Source organism: Stigmatopora argus, chromosome 8 (genome assembly GCF_051989625.1).
Source record: "Stigmatopora argus isolate UIUO_Sarg chromosome 8, RoL_Sarg_1.0, whole genome shotgun sequence".
NCBI classification, from domain to species: domain Eukaryota; kingdom Metazoa; phylum Chordata; class Actinopteri; order Syngnathiformes; family Syngnathidae; genus Stigmatopora; species Stigmatopora argus.
The window spans coordinates 16,063,268-16,080,993 of record NC_135394.1 but is presented as its reverse complement, the minus strand read 5'-3'; the positions used below and the strand labels follow the sequence as shown (position 1 = coordinate 16,080,993).

Sequence of the window (17,726 nt, the reverse complement as noted above, 5' to 3'; positions counted from 1 at the left end):
TGGGCTGAGGGGCTTTTGTTATAGTGTGTGAAAGATTTTTTTTTCCAATCAATTTTGATGGAAGAATTTTTTTGTTATACAAATATGAACCGCATTATTTAATATTTTTTGGGAGAGGGGCTATATTAAAAAAATGACAACAGAATCCTCAGTTGGGGTGTTATAGTTTATACAATTTTTCTTTTTTAAATTTTGATGGAAGAAAATTTGAGTTTTATAAATGCAAACTCTTTCTGTTGCCTTAATGCTGTGCTGATGGTTTTTCAACCTAATTTGTTCCTATAAAATATTAAATGTACTATGATATAATTATTAGAAATGAAGGCAGAAATTGACGCTCCCCCAAAAATTCACAAAAATGACGGATTAATTTTTACTTGCATTTTTGAGTAGGGAGAACTCCTTTTTAATATTTCACTAGTAAACTTAATTGTTTTTTTTTTTAAATACTCACCTTACTGACTTATTTATTTGGTTGCCATTGATGGTGATAGGCGTCCATTTTTTTTGTGCCCTGAAAGAGATTCCAAATTGCTGCTTATGTTTAAAAAAAGTCAAAATAATAGTGTGTGTCATGTTATTTTAATCCATGATCTTGTTTGCCTTCTTCCTTTTCCTTCCCATTCCCTGTCTTCTTCTTCTTCTTCTTCTTCTTCTTCAGCTTCAAGGTAAGACTTGAAACCTTTAATTTTCCTTCTAATCTAACTTCCTTCCACTCGGATCCATCCGTCCGTCCCGCTTTATTCCTTTTGCCGTTTAAAGCGGAATACTTTGTTCCTCCTTGCAGAAACCGTACGCGTGTCAGATCCCCGGTTGCACCAAGCGATACACGGACCCCAGCTCCCTCCGCAAACACGTCAAGATCCACTCGGCGAAAGAACAGCAGGTGCGTAGAAAGGTAAGATCTTCTTCTTCTGCTTTGTCTGACACATTTAATTTCACATTTAAAAGAAGTTAAGGGAGGATAGTGACCTATTTTTAGTCGCTCCTAAATGTGTGGTTTGATTTGGTTTTGGTCTGGTCTGGCCGCAGTACCATTTCTGGCCACTAATCTTCCACGTGACCCCTTAAAAATTGTCCGATAGTTAAAATTTGAGAAAAATGATAAATATGCTAATTCTCCAAAACGTTTGTGCATGTCAGTGTTAATAAAAAAATGAATCACTAGCATAGCCGTGTGCGCTAATGCGCCAGAATGTTCAAAAACAAGCCAAGGAGAATCAACAAAAAACATTTAAAATACTACATTCATTCACCTTCCATACCGCTTTTCCTCACAAGGCTCGAGGTGAAACGGACAAACGGTCACAATCACACCGCCACCGAGTGGGAATCGAACCCAGACTGCAGTCAGGCGGAAGAACCACTTCTCCATCGCGTGGCTTAAAAATACTATATCGTGATCGCAGTTTATTGTTCATCACTGGGGCTCACAAATGATAATAATGGGGCTCTAATTAGGGCATTTTGACTTTTTTTCCGATTATATTATATTATTCATCCCGTATTTGGGAAATTTCATTGTCACAGTAGCAAGAGTGTGAGAATACAGACACAGAAAAATAAATTTTAGACATAAATAGATAGGTAATAAGCAAGTTAGTACATAAATAAATATATTAAAAATAATAATAATTAAAAATATTTAAAATAATAATAATTACAAATATTTAAAATAATAATAATTAAATATATTTTAAAAAATAATGAATGAAATATATTTTTTAAAATAATTAATTAAATATATTCTAAAAAATAATTAAATATCTTTGAAAAATAATTAAATATTTTTTAAAAATAATTAAATATCTTTGAAAAATAATTAAATATTTAAAAAAAATAATTAAATATTTAAAAAAAATAATTAAATATTTTTAAAAAATAACTAAATATTTAAAAAAAAAGAAGTAATTAAATATATATAAAATAATTAAATATATATAAATATATAATAAAAAAATACTTTTTGTGCGTGTTATCTCCAACATTCCCTGTAATTTTTTCATGTCTGAGCATACAACCTCCCTGAGCACACAGAGGACCACTGTGAGCAAGATCACAAGTGCTCACTATGACCACACATCAGTATCAATCACAACCTTCCATCACCAGGTGTATTTCTGCCACCATAATAATATTTAATGATATATAATAATATCCACACACAGAAAACACCTTAATAAATTTCACTAGAATTTGCCCAAATCTGACTTAAATTTGACCTTATTTTTCACATCTGACCTTTTCATTCAAACAACTTCTCTGCCGAATGTGTCCCTTGAGGTAGTCTAGCTTCCATTTTGTCCACATTTTTCCATCAAAAAAACTCGCTCACAACTTTTAGTGTGCGACCAGTCCTTGTTTTTTTTTGCCTAGACCGTCACAGTGCAATTTCCAGCAAAGTATCTTCGTTTCCCGCCCGCCCATTTGCGTAACCTTACACAAGTCAAACATTGCATTTTGCGCATTATCACAATTTAGCCGGAGTCTTTTGGCCGGCACTCGGGAATCGGGCCTGATTTTCATTTGGTCCACAATAGACCGGATCGGACGTCGCGCATCTCATTGTGTTCCCGCTCAAAGGCCCATTCTTCTCCCTGACTGGAAACGAGTCAATCAGAGAGAATGGGCTCATTGTTGCGGATAGCGCCGTTTCGCGCGATGCGTTCCGTTAGCCGCGGGCCCGTAAAGAGAAACACATGTGCGCCCGTAGCGTAAACTAATAAGCTTTAATGCGCCCTCTCCTAGTGGGCTAAGATGTAACAGACAAACGTCAAACGCCGGCGCTTTTCGTGGACCACTGTGAGCAACATCACAAGTGCTTTTTGGGGGGGCCAATGAGAAACGGCGGCTAGTCATTGTCTGCATTTGTTTAGCTTCGGAGTTATTTATTGTCATTTTTTTGGGCTGTAAAATGTTACTGTGTTGTATTTATTATAAAGCGTTTGTTTGTGTTTTTCTCCCAGCTGCGCACTTGTCCTCACCTGGAGCAGGACGTCCTGAGCGACTGTCTGTCCGTGCCGCACCTCCACAACTCGGGACATGCCCAGCATTTGTACGGCAACAAGGACGGCTGCGCAACTGGAATCAGCCAGGACGTTTTCACAGGTTAGACACTGCTAGTTCAAAGTTTGATTTTGATTTATTTACTAAAGTAGGGGTGGTAAACTCATTTTTTTTGTCGCGGGCTACGTCGTTGTTTCACTTTCATCCTTCATCTTAGAATTAGGCTACCAAAATTGACCGATTTATGAATTGACAGCTTAAATTTTGTACAAATCTTCTTTTTGAGCCTCTTAATAGCAAATATTCTCTTGTAATGTTTTTTTTTTTTATTTGAATTTTTTTTAAGCAGAAAAGAGGGCAAATGTTAAATATATCGTGTTTTAACCATATTGCGTTTTTACAAATATTTTTATTCAGGGTGAAAAATAAAAGGGGAAAGAGGAAACATTTTAGATATAGTATTTATATTTTTTTAAACGGATTAGAACTGGATCAAAAGCCCTAAATATTCAGTTTGTTATAGATCGATAACAGATTTTTTTTTTTTTAATTGAAGAAAAAACAACATAAAAAGAAAAAAAATACAATTTTGGATCAAAAAATTACTATTATTGATTTAAAAATGGAAAAAATATTCCCTATACATATTTAATCTTCATAAAACACAAAGTGTATACATGTATGTATATATATATCTATTATATATATATGTGTGTGTATATGTATACATATATGTATACGTATGTATATATATATTATATATAAGTGTGTATATGTATACATGTGTGTGTATTTGTATACATGTGTATATATATGTATACGTCTATATATATGTATATATATGTATATGTATATATATGTATACGTGTGTATATATATGTGTGTATATATATGTATATATATATATGTATATATATATATATGTGTATATATGTATATGTGTATGTATATGTATGTGTATATATATGTATATATATTTATATATATATATATACGTATACACACACGTGTGTGTGTATATGTATACATGTATATATATATATATATATATACATTTCATGCAACACATTTATTAGCTATTTATTTATGTCAGATGAAACTAGTATCTAGATAGAAGCCGAACTCCCAGGCAAAACAGATGGGACACCTATGGCCGTCAGTGGCAGCCAAGTATTTTAGTCGTAAAGCAGTAGAAATGTTTCTAAGAGTTATTTTTGTCATCTGGCATCCGTGGCCGGTCGACAATAGCCAACCGACCTCAAACTCCGAGCCAGTACGCACGCGGACACTCAAAGTCGGAGCCAGCCAGAATTTCTACTGGAGACAATTGTCCAAAAAAACACATGTTGCTGCTCTAAGCAGAATTTATTTTAAGAGACGCCGAGGCTCTTTCTGGCTCAAAAACGGAGCCCAAATGCGTTTTAGATTGAAAACATGAAAAATGATGGTAGTGGTGGGATGTTTGAATCCAATCCGTCAACACATGGTGACTGAAAACAGTCATCTTTCAAAATATTGATTTTTTGGGGGGGTGGGGTCTTTTGGGGTGTCATTCTGTTGCGTTTAGCCGCCCCGGCCGCGAAAGGCTGGCCGCGTTTCAGGCGGCGTCGATGCCAGAAACGTCCGCGGACACCTGGCGGACTCGTCAGCAAGCTTGTCAGCGCGACGCATGTGGAAGAAGGACGTTGCGTGCCTCGGGGGTGCTGGAAATACTTCGATAAGTCAAGATCAAGTGATGCGGAATTCGATAGGACAGGCGGAATGTGGGAGGGGAGGCGGCGTTTGACTGGCGGGTGGCGCCGTGGTGTCAAGATTTTGTACAAAAACATTTCCAACATCTCAACAGGGGCTGGCTCTAGAGGTAACTGTGTAGTTCCCTTCAAAAAGAATGCTAAATTAGCCATAGCACCTTCATACCTGGAAATCAATAGTGATTAGCATACGGCAACTCCCGTCGCTGAACCTCTTGGCCAATCATCTTAAAGCCTGGCTGTTAGACCAAAAAAATTGTGATCACAACGCTGTCTAAAACCGTGTGTGTGTTCGTGTGTGTTTAGTATGTGTCATCGTTTCTCTTCAACCCACACAAGGGGGTAAAGATGGAAATTAGCCCTCGGCTACAATCTTACATATTTACATATATTTGTTCATTAACATAAATATAAATATGTTCATTAATATGTGCTGTCCGTTATTAAATAAATCAAACTTAAACTCTTCCAGTCAAAACAGATGAGACACCTAGTGCCAAAAATCCAGAAAATTTTAAATGTCTATTTGGCGCTTTAAAAAGGATTGCAGTAATCCCTCGTTTATGGAGGTTATTAGGTGTTATGGTGAATAACCGCCATGTAATGACAATGTTTTTATGAAGTTTATGGAATATGACAGTAATCCCTCCATTATCACGGTTGATGTAGACCAGACATGGCCGCGATAAATTAAAAAATGCAAAGTAGGGTCACCCCTACTTAAAAAAGGGGGAGTGGCTTCCACTTGCAATTTTCAAATTTTTATGAATTTACAAAAAAAATAATTAAAAAAGGGGTAGTGGCTTCCACTTGCAATTTACACATTTTTATGAATTTACCAAAAAAAAAAAAAAAGGGGGGGGAGTGGCTTCCACTTGCAATTTACACATTTTTATGAATTTACCAAAAAAAATAATTTTAAAAAGGGGGAGTGGCTTCCACTTGCAATTTTTGCATTTTGATGAATTTACAAAAAAAATAATTTAAAAAAATAGGGGAAGTGGCTTCCACTTGCAATTTTCACATTTTTATGAATTTACAAAAAAAAAAAATATTTAATTCCCCCAGAAAAAAAATCCACGATGTAGTGAAACCGTGATAGTTGAAGCCACGATATTCGAGGAATTACTGTATTTGGACTTTTTTTAAAACCTTCTCTGTACTATTCTTTCACTCCCGAAGCTAAACACTGCCCTCTATTGGCCAGTGAAATCATGACTTGCCTGTTTTTTTGCCCCCATTTCACCTTTGTATTATTGTTTCCACACTGTAAACATTCCAAACATATATATGGCGAATCTAAACCGCCATGTTGGGAATCTGCAACAGCTAATCTCAGTTTTAAAACCCAAATTTGTAACCCCATCTCTCGAAAACCTCCATCGCAACCACATTAAATCCAGCCGGCACAACTTGAGTTTATCACCTGCTCTTTAGTTTTTTTTTCCAACAGAAAATAGTACTTGTTTCTGTATCAACCCACATTTTTGGCTAGTCACAAAATATTCTCAACGCCGAAAGTTAACCGCAGTATTTTGGCTTCTTCCACGCGAAATGACACAAATGGTGAACGCTTGCGAAACTGCGAGTGTGGCTTCATTCAAGGTTCTTTCTACTTCCCCTCTTCCCTTGATTGGCAGTGACAAGCCGCCGCCCTCTGTTCCGATTCCATCATTCGACCGCATGTCGTTGTTCAAAAAAACCTAGCCAAAAAAACGTTTATTCCCCGTCACGCGGCCGTCCATTTTTCCGTCAACGGGCGTCAACACCGCTTTGGATTAGGACGAAGACGAATGCATTTTGAAGATATTAAAGGGCCCCAAAACACCCCCCCTCCCCCAGCTTTTTTTGGACACATCTGTCCTTGTTTTGGGCCTGTACGTCTTCCAGAAATCCCGCCGTTCTTTCTTATTGTTGCTGGAACTCGACGAAACTTTTGACAAGTGCGGACGCTGTTGCGCAGCCAAAATAGGAATCGAAAATCCGGCCCTTTTGCTGCCATTAGCGGCGATAGACGTCCAATCCATAAGTTTTGTGCCGGTTTTAAATATGGGAAATAAATTCCTAAAAGATGTATAGCACTGGACAAAGACGTTATTAAAAAAAAAGGCAGGTCAAACCATTAGCTAGGTATAGAAAAGACGAAAATATCTTATTTGAGTGTGGTAGAAAACATTTTTATTTGAGCGTTATGCTCCACTTATTAAATACAAGCAAAAAATTGGAACCAAAAGAAAATTGTTGCGCTATTTGAAAAAAAAAAATCTCTTTCGAAAAATGGGTTTTTAACAAATAAAAGATTGAGTTTACACACAATGAGAATAAATTCAATCACATTAGGATCCGACAGCCGTTTCTGACCAACATAAAAATTTGCAATTCTCTACATTGCACGGTTTGGACAAACGTAGCGAGAGAATCTTAACATACACACACACAACCATAAATCACGCTTTATAAGGATTATAGAAAAGCACGTAGTAAAATTCCAAATGGTAGTTGAGCTGAGAAACAGTGCCCCATGTGTCCAAACATCTTTACTACACGTCAGGGACTAGTGGACGCTAGTGGAAGCTAACCCACTTATTGTTTATTTCCACCAAAAACACGTGTAAAGATCAATTCAGACAGATTTTTGTAATCGATACAAAATTTTGGGGTCGGATATCGCGATATATTATATCATTGATATATATTTTTTAAACGCCTAGTGCAAGGGTGTCAGACTGGTTGGTTCGCGGGCCGCTTTAACGTCAACTTGATTTCACGTGGGCCGGACCATTTTAGATATAATATTTAGATTATTTTTTTTATAAATGGATTAAAAGAACTGGATTAAAAGCCCTGAATATTCAGTTTTTTATAGATCTAAAACAATGTTTATTTTAGCTTTTTTAAAATATATTTTTAGATTTTACAAAATGATTTTTGAACTAAAAACACAGAAAAAAATTGATTAAAAAACTACAATTATTGATTTAAAAGGGGGGGAAATCAGGAAATTTAATATGCATCTATACTCTTCATTTGAATTTGAGCCTAAAACAGAAAGTCGGCACTCATGATTTACTTTCCCGGGCCACACAAAATGATGCGGCGGGCCAGATTTGGCCCCCAGACTGCCACTTTGACACCAAATGCTTCATATAGTATAATTCTTACTTTGCACCAAAAAATGGCAGCTTGCTCGACGCATTTTTTGCTGAGCTAATTCTTGATGATGACCTTTAACCTGACTCTTTTTGGATTTGCAAAAAAATTTGAACTTATACCTCAAGGAACAACTTTACAATATTTTATTATTTATTTTTTTAGATTTTTGTTGCGCATTGGTTTTGATCAAGATTGGTAAACAATGGAAAAATGATGCAGATGTGCGTCGTTCGTTGAACAAAAGCAAAAACAAGCCGCTTCCTGTTCTTTTCCAATGTTCAGTCGTTAGAGCACATGTAACATTTTAGTTGATTACGCGGCATTAACGATAAACAGCTGAAAACGCGGCCCCCGTGACCGCAACAAAAGCCTACCTTGAAAGGCGGACTTTGCCTGATTGGACGGAGGTTGTCAAAACAAAATGTCTTGGCTATCCACTCTTTTGCTGCCATGGGTGTCCAATCACGTGGCGGAAAATCGGCTCTCCGACGAGAAATTGAAATGATTTTATAAGTAGTAGAGGACCATTTTATTGGAATTGGGATGATGCTAGTTTTTGATCTTTTAATGGATTGGATGCCTATTGTTGTCAATGGCAGAAAAATGAGATTTTTGTCAACATTTGGTCATGTTTAATTTTGGGGTAAAAAAAATTGACTTATTGGTTGGAAATAGTAAAGTTAGGTGAAAGTTTTGGCTGGAAATTGTTCATTTTCGTCTAAAAAATAGTGTTTAAAAAATTGTTGGTTTTTGCCTATGATTTTGAATGAGTTCTGGGGTCGTGGGTTCAAATCCAGGTCACGTCCACCTGTGTGGAGTTTGTATGTTCTCCCCGGGCCTGCGTGGGTTTCCTCCAGGTACTCCGCTTTCCTCCCACATTCCAAAAACATGCATGATAGGCTGATTGGACACTCTAAATTGCCCCTAGCTGTGATTGGTTTGTCTGTCTCCACGTGTCCTGTGATTGGCTGGCCACCAATTCTGGCCCAAAGTCAGCTGGGATAGGCTCCAGCACCCCCCGTGACCCTAGTGAGGATAAAGCGGTTCAGAAAATGAGATGAGAGATGAGATTTTTAAACGAGTTTAACACTTGTAGATGTCCAATCCATTTGAAGTGGAAGTACCGTATTTTCACGACTATAAGGCGCACTTAAAAGTCTTAAATTTCCCCCAAAATAGACAGGGCGCCTTATAATCCAGTGTGCTTTATATATGGAAAAAAAATTTAAATGTCATTTATTGAGGGTGCGCCTTATAATGTGGTGTGCCTTATAGTCGTGAAAAAACGGTATGTTGCCCCTCCCACTTCAAACAGATTGGACGTCCATTGCTGTCAATCACAGCCAATGAGTTAAATTGCACAAAAATGATTGGGATTTTTTTGAATTCCAATTTTTGGAGGGAGGGGGTTGGGGGTAAAAATATTTTTTTTTTTTAGTTAAGAAATTTTGAATGCTACATGAACATGAAAGTATTTATTTGTGGTATTTTGGGTGAATTAAAATGAGTTTATTCGCCGTCCAACCTTCTATCGCCGCCAATGGCTGCCCATCAGCTAACTGCGTTTGTCTTTTCAAGGCTTGTACACTGGCTCCGGCACCCCTCATCACCACGGGGGCCCGGGCGAGCTGCTCTCGCCCACCGGGGGCGCCGTCGCTGACATGCCCGCCCGGCAGCACTGCCTGGAGGCGGAGCTCAGCAGCCCACGTCATCTGTCGCCAATGGCTGCCATGGAGAGCAACCGCGATGGCGGGTGAGTACAAATTATTTAATAAATTATTTCAAAAAGACCTGAAATGAATAAAAGCAAAATACATTTTTGAGGAAAAAAAATTAAATCTCATGTTATTTCATATTTGAGTGGATAAACTTGACATTTTTTTGCAATTAATGATCTTATAATGTAATAAATCATGATAAATTGACTATGCGCACCCATTGCACATGATAAATTATTATTTTTTCATTTTCTTAGTTTGATATGATATTGTGATAACATATTTTTGTTATGTGACAAGTTTTAAATAAGTTAAATGTGACACAATAGTAGAAAAAAATAATTAAAGCAGGATAATGAGATTAAAATTTTATTTTTATGTGGTAGCATTCCAATAGAAGAGTTTGGTTGTTAATAAAGTTGTAAAATAATACGCAAAATAAAACATTTGCCAGTTGGACCTTGATGAAATGAATGCCCAAAAACGCAAATTTAGGGTGCAAATTTAGGTGAAATTTTCGGAGGTGAGCGTTTATTCATTTTGAATATTTTTCAACTAAAAGTGGCACGTTTCAATTAAACAACTCACATATGTATATACTTTATCTTATCATTATATTCTTTGAATATTGAGTCATTTAACTCATTTGTAGCACTCCCTTTTGTATGCTAATTTTAGCATAGATGCTAATATGTCAAAACAGAAATTGTCAGCTTTTTATGAGAATTTTGATGGCAAAGTTATTGCTATTCCCAAAGGTTCACATGCTTTTTCCCAGCTCGAAAAAGTGCGTAACCTGTGAAAAAAGCGTCTTTGGTGGTGTTTGCGCCGACAACTTGAGAAATCTGGACAAATCTATGAATCACACTGATAATATTATGAGGGCGCCAAGTTTGTTTTGCAGCAATTCGTCACGATCCTCGCGGGGCCATCTTCGTTCCGAGGATGAACCTGCTTACAAAAAAAAAAACGCCCATTTGGCCGTCCTTCCTGGAAGCCAGCACGCTCGGACCCCCGCCCGTTGGGGGATCGACCGCCGCTGCTCGCGGCGACCCCGCCGTGACACATGACACACTCGCTCTATTAGCGGCGCCCTCGCTGAAAGTCAAGCCTCATTGTCCGCATTTTACATTCGGACCTCCCCAGTCGTGACATTTTACATCCAGATACAGCGTTATACCTCGAGATATGAGCTTAATTCGTTCCGGGACGGAGCTCGTATGTCGATTTTCTCGTAACTCAAACGAACGTTTCCCATTGAAATGAACTAAAAACAAAATAATTTGTTCCAACCCTCTGAAAAAACACCAAAAACAGGATATTGGATTGGAAAAAATGTTTGATTTCTTCTAATTCGCCATCTATTAACAAAGTAACACATAACTAGTGGTTTAATAGTAATAAAATGTGTTTAATAGTACTAAAATTAGATGGATTTGGGGGAGGGGGGATTTTTGCATGGCAACGCGCTCGTAACATAACATGAACAAATTTAAATGAACTTGGATGACGATGCAAACACTCCAAAATAAGTTTAATCTAACCTAACACTAAACATAATTCTAATTTTGCTTGAAATTTTGATACCTTTCTTGGCTCTATTGGCCCCGCCTCCACCCTGACTTTTAGATGCAACCTATCGAGGGTTGTTTGCTTTTGTCTTCCCTTCAAAATATTCCCAAAATGATGCACACAAATGTCCTCACAATAGGATAACGCACGACCGCTTGCCAACGAGAAGTAGTATATACTCCTCTCGTATTAGCGAACAAGCTCCGCCATTCGCACTGACTAACGAGGAAAAAACACTGTAAAAAATGCAAGGCTCCGCCCAGTGCTCGTAGACACATTACACGAGGGAGTTGTGACCAGAGACATTACACAAGGGAGTTGCAGGGAGAGAGATAGTGGCCATGATGTTCTTATGAGCAGCATCTCGCGTCCGCTGTCTGCTCGTATATCAAAATTTGTCTCGTATCTCAAGATAAATATTTGCCCAAAATTTTACTTGTATCTCAAATTGCTCGTATGTCGGGCCACTCGTATGTCGAGGTACCACTCTATTTCACATCGAACGAGGTTGGCCAAATACAACGGGAGACATCTTGTTTTTCCCCCCCCCCGACGAGAACTATTCACCGTCGAGGGTCGGCCTCTGACCTCACGGCTTGGACGCCTTTACCCCCACGGCTGAAACGGGCCTTTCACTTTGCGTGGCTTTTCCGCCGCTAATATTCCAACGGGCTCGGCGGCGGCGGACGCTCAATGTTGTCGTTGACTGCCGCGTATTGATTTTAGAGCCCCCCGAGTAAATATTGGCGGGAGGCGTTTTGATAGCGCCGTCGTGATTGACAGCGGCTAATTGAATTAGAGTGGCAAACTGCGCGACATGAAGTGGTCCCACTGTGAAACTTCACGCCGCGCGTACGTCCGTTTTCCGCCAATCCGCATACATTTTTCATGGGTTTTTTTTGTTTTTGTTGCTCTTCCTCGGGGACGGGGCCCGGCGAACCGAGATTTTGGCTTTGGCCGGGATGGGAACGCTTGAAAAATGACTCGATGATTTTGTTTTGAACTTATTGCTCGGGACGAGCGAGAAAAAATCTGCTGGTGGAATTGGTAGAAAAATGGTCTTAAAATCCATGTGGGCGTGGCAATTATTTATCCGCTGATTTTATAGCTATACTTTGCCAATAGGTTGTCGTTTTCAGAAGATGGCACTGTTTAAAAATGAAGGCAACAGGTTGCTAGCAAAAACTACTCCTTAGACCAAAATTTGGGTTTTCGGGACGCCATTGACAGCACGTGAGGTTCAATTCATTTTGCCCTAACATCAACAGCTAGTGAGCCCGGAATGCCCTAAAATCAACAGAAAGTGAGTCCGGAATGCCCCAAAATCAACAGTGTGACATAGAATGCCCTAAAATCTGCAGAAAGTGAACCTAGAAGGCCCTAAAATCAACTATCTGACCCCAGAAAGCCCTAAAATCAACAGAAATTGAGTCTGGAATGCATCCAAATCAACTGTGTGACCTGGAATGCTCTAAAATCAGTAGAAAGTGACGCAGAAGGCCCTCAAATCAACTAAGTGACCCAGAAGGCCCTAAAATCAACAGAAACTGATTCCAGAATGCCCCAAAATCAACAGTGTGACCTAAAATGCCCTAAAATCAGCTGAAAGTGATCCTAAAATCAACTAAGTGATCCCAGAAGGCCCTTAAATCAACAGAAATTGAGTCCAGAATGCCCCAAAATCAACAGTGTGATCTAGAATGCTCTAAAATCAGGACAAAGTAACGCAGAAGGCCCTAAAATCAGCTGAAAGTGACCCTAGAAGGCTCTAAAATCAACCAAGTGACCCTAAAATCAACATAAATTCAGTCTGAAATGCCCCAAAATGAACAGTGTGACCTAGAATGCCCTGAAATTAGCAGAAAGTGACGCAGAATGCCCTAGAATCAGCGAAAGTAACCCTAGAAGGCCCTAAAATCAGCTGAAAGTGACCCTAGAAGGCTCTAAAATCAACCAAGTGACCCCAGAAGGCCCTAAAATCAACATAAATTCAGTCTGAAATGCCCCAAAATCAAGAGTGTGACGCAGAATGCCCTAGAATCAGCGAAAGTAACCCTAGAAGGCCCTAAAATCAACTAAGTGACCCCAGAAGACCCTAAAATCAACAGAACACATTGGTTAGCATGTACTGTTCACTGTAAAAATCCGGGTGTCATCCCAGCAGGACAGCGAATGAACCCACCTCGCCCAGATGAGCAAATGAAAGATTCTCCTCATTCCTAGCGTGGGGGCGGCTGCCAGCCATTAGCTTATGATTCACTTTAGCTCCACATAGAGACGGCTTGTCAAAATATCAAGTGCCGAACTGTTTCCTGACTCGGGTGTCGACAGCCTGGAAGGGGCAGGGGGTGGGGGGTCCTTTTGGGCCGGGGGGCGGGGCTGAAAAATCACAGCCGTTTCCCCCCGGTCCACCAGGTGCCACACAACACGACTAGCGTTTTGGGGCAAGTGCAGCTAACGTTGCAGTCGCCCAAAACTATTTTTTCCTCTGGGGACATTTCTGGGTCACTTCCTGTTCAGTGACCCAAAATCAACAGGAAGTGACCAAAAATGAACAGGAAATGACAAAAAAAACGAAATGCCGTTGGATGGCCATTGAAGTTCAATCTGTTTGAAGTGGGAGCAATTTAGCGTACAATTAGCCTAGCTAGTGTAATTTTCATCATTATTGTATTGGACCTGGGTTCAAATCCAGGCCGGTCCACCTGTGCGGAGTTTCTGTGTGGGTTTTCTCCAGGTACTTCGGTTTCCTCCCACATTCCAAAAATATGCATGCTACGCTAATTTATGCTAAATTGCCCTTAGGTATGAGTGTGGGCGTGAATGGTTGTTTGTCTCCTTCTGCCCTGTGATTGGCTGGCCACCAATTCAGGGTGTCCCTCGCCTCTGGCCTGAAGTCAGCTGGGATAGGCTCCAGCACCCCCCGCGACCCTAGTGAGGATAAAGCGGTTCAGAAAATGAGATCATTGTATTTCATTCATTCAACGATATATTTTTTCACATGGATTTCTTTTTAACTGCGGCAGCTTTTGACCCCGCCCACCCGCACAAAACGGCGCTGATGTCGATTGCATTACCCCTCAATGACCTCTAGGCGACGTCCACCGAATTTCACAAGCAAAGTTTACGAAGCATCGGAAAGCAGGGCCGTAAAAAGGGGCTCCTCCGGGGGGACTCTGACGCACGTGTGAGGGCCGAATGACCCCCCAAGCTTTTATTGGACATCAAATAAATCAAGCGCCTGACAGTGTTGGGCTTTTTCCTCGTTAGTCAGGCAGTCGGACGTCCAAGCGTGAGTCACTCCACTTGGAATCGGACGCATTTACAGTCAAGCGCCATTTTCTCTTCCTTTCTTCCTCTTTAAAAAGGCCTTCACAATAAAAGTCGTTTTAGTGAAAAATGTCTCGCTGATAGACATTCTGACAATTCACATTATTTTGAGTTTTTTTTGTGAAATTATCTTTTTTTTTTTGGTTTATTTTGCATAAAATTGGATTTTGTTCATGTAGAGTTAACATTTTTTTAATGATACTTTACGCAATACACAAAAAATTGCAAATTTTATTTATTTTTTATTTTTCTTGATGTGATTTTTACAAAAAAAGTACTAGATCACCAGATAATTAATATAAGCGCATAAAACGCACCCTTAAAATTGCCTTAGAATCGTTGAATTGTACAATTTCTCGCGTATAAGCCGCCCCCTAATTGACAATTTTCACCTCCATATTCATGGTTTTAATAGGGAGTACAAATGTGTTACTTTGAAGGGAAAATCTTAAGAAAAATCATCACACATGGTATTTCTGAGATACTGTACGAATGAAAAGCACATTATTAGGTTAAAAATCATATAAGGAATAAGGAATTAAGGAATTAATTCATCCATTAATGGTTGTTTTCTTACTGCAAAACAGAAAATAACCAACAAATTGTGAATGTTACTTTGCCCACATCTACTGGTGAAAAAGAGTATAGCAAGTCTTGTGCGCACATAAGCCATACTGTTGATTCAGTCATCATTTTCTTTAGTTACCAATACGGCTTATATGCGAGAGAAAAAACTGTTTTCCTATATCCAGTTTTTTTTTTTAATTTTAATTTGATTCACACAGAATTTCTTTTAAAGTCTTAACATGGTAACCTGATTAATTTGACTTGATTCCTGTCTTTTAGGGTGCCGGGGCCGCTGCTCTCTCCGGGGATGAAGGCCAGCGTAAGCCCGCCTCCTCCTATGGCGCCCCCTGCCTTGGACAAGCATCATGTTCAACCGCAGCACAAGCAATTCGCTCACTATCAACACCAGCACAATAACGGTAAGATTGGAGGCCAAAGGGAAAGTTTCAGAGGTGAGGGTTTACTCATGAGCTATCTGATGCCGGCGATTGCGAGGACTGACGCATTTTCCGCACTATAAGTCTCTTTTCCCCCTAGTTTAGCTGGGTAATAGCTCGACTAATACTCAAATGTGACTTGTGTTCACCGTTGTTGTTTTTAAAAAAAATAGAATATAATTATGAGAATTTTTTTGAAGCTAGAATTATCTGAAAAACCTATAACTTTGCGTCAATTTTATTATTTTTAAGGTATGTTTGTTGGTTTCCGATTAAATAAAATATGCCCTCCCAAAGCTTCACCACCAAGTGCATGAATAACAATAACAAACAAACAAGCAAATAAATAAACAATAAATAAATAATAAGTAGTCAACACAACAACAAACAAACAGCTGAATAATAATAGATAAGTAGTCAACTTGGATAAGTAGTCAACTTAGATAAGTAGTCAACTTAGATAAGTAGTCAACTTAGATAAGTAGTCAACTTAGATAAGTAGTCGACATAGATAAGTAGTCGACATAGATAAGTAGTCCACATAGATAAGTAGTCGACATAGATAAGTAGTCGACATAGATAAGTAGTCGACATAGATAAGTAGTCGACATAGATAAGTAGTCGACATAGATAAGTAGTCGACATAGATAAGTAGTCGACATAGATAAGTAGTCGACATAGATAAGTAGACGACATAGATAAGTAGTCGACATAGATAAGTAGTCGACATAGATAAGTAGTCGACATAGATAAGTAGTCGACATAGATAAGTAGTCGACATAGATAAGTAGTCGACATAGATAAGTAGTCGACATAGATAAGTAGTCGACATAGATAAGTAGTCGACATAGATAAGTAGTCGACATAGATAAGTAGTCGACATAGATAAGTAGTCGACATAGATAAGTAGTCGACATAGATAAGTAGTCGACATAGATAAGTAGTCGACATAGATAAGTAGTCGACATAGATACGTAGTCGACATAGATACGTAGTCGACATAGATAAGTAGTCGACATAGATAAGTAGTCGACATAGATAAGTAGTCGACATAGATAAGTAGTCGACATAGATAAGTAGTCGACATAGATAAGTAGTCGACATAGATAAGTAGTCGACATAGATAAGTAGTCGACATAGATAAGTAGTCCACATAGATGAGTAGTCAACATAGATGAGTAGTCAACATAGATGAGTAGTCAACATAGATGAGTAGTCAACATAGATGAGTAGTCAACATAGATGAGTAGTCAACATAGATGAGTAGTCAACATAGATGAGTAGTCAACATAGATGAGTAGTCAACATGAATAAGTGGTGACATAACCTGACCGTGGATAGTCCCATTTTTAGGGAGCGATGTTGGCAAAATGCCTTAAAACAAATGTTCGAAGGGAGCCTAAACGAGGCCATTTTTGGCCCACGAACGTCTTGTCGACACTTTGCGGTCCCGCCGCTACCTGGACGTGTTCCAGGAAGGCTCATTGTGCCTCTTGCGGTCCATGTGCAATAAAAAAATAAAATAAAAAAACGGCGACAGTGGTCAAGACTTAACAATAGCGTGCGGCCTTTTTCGGGGGTGGTTTTACCCAAAGAAAATGTGACTTGTGCCAGCAGAATTCCAAGGAAGCTTCCAGAGCTGCTTCCACTTGGCCGACTCGTACCGGATGGAGCCCACGTTGAGTGGCGGGGGGGCGGAGTCTCACGTCTACGCCCCGCAACAGCAGCACAACGGCTTCCACATGGCTCCCGCAGGTACCACCGCCTCGTAGTGTCGGGATGGAATGGGCGGGTGTCCAATTGGAGGGCTGGCTATAGTCTATGATGTGCTTTGACTTTATCTTTTTTGCAAAAATCAAATTTAAATAGTTTTTTTTATTATCCTGTGCTTTAACTTTATCATTTTCTCCCAAAAATCACATTTTAAAAAGATTTTTAAAAAAATCCTGTGCTTTGACTTTATATTTTTCACAAAAATCATATTTAAATAGATTTTTTTAATTATCATGTGTCTTGACTTCATCTATAATTCCCTAAAATCACATTTATAGATTTATTTTTTTATTATTATGTGCTTTAACTTTATCTTTTTTTTTCCCTAAACATCTATTTAGATTTTTTTATGTGCTTTAACTATCTTTTTCCCCTAAAAATCTATTTAGATTTTTATTTATTATGATGTGCTTTAACTT

The 17,726-nt window shown here is 38.8% G+C and overlaps 1 protein-coding gene across 2 annotated transcripts in view; it reads left to right on the top strand.

The window, feature by feature from the left end:
- glis1b (GLIS family zinc finger 1b) overlaps positions 1 to 17,726 on the top strand; it is an 86,372-nt gene that overhangs the window by 66,954 nt on the left and 1,692 nt on the right. Inside the window, exons 5-9 of one of the 2 annotated variants that reach the window (XM_077606660.1) lie at positions 788 to 886; positions 2,967 to 3,108; positions 9,489 to 9,663; positions 15,377 to 15,516; positions 17,152 to 17,289. In XM_077606660.1, the coding sequence (XP_077462786.1) occupies positions 788 to 886; positions 2,967 to 3,108; positions 9,489 to 9,663; positions 15,377 to 15,516; positions 17,152 to 17,289 (694 nt within the window). Of the gene's footprint in view, positions 1 to 787; positions 899 to 2,966; positions 3,109 to 9,488; positions 9,664 to 15,376; positions 15,517 to 17,151; positions 17,290 to 17,726 lie in introns of both variants that reach the window. The other variant, XM_077606659.1, reaches the window with a different exon arrangement.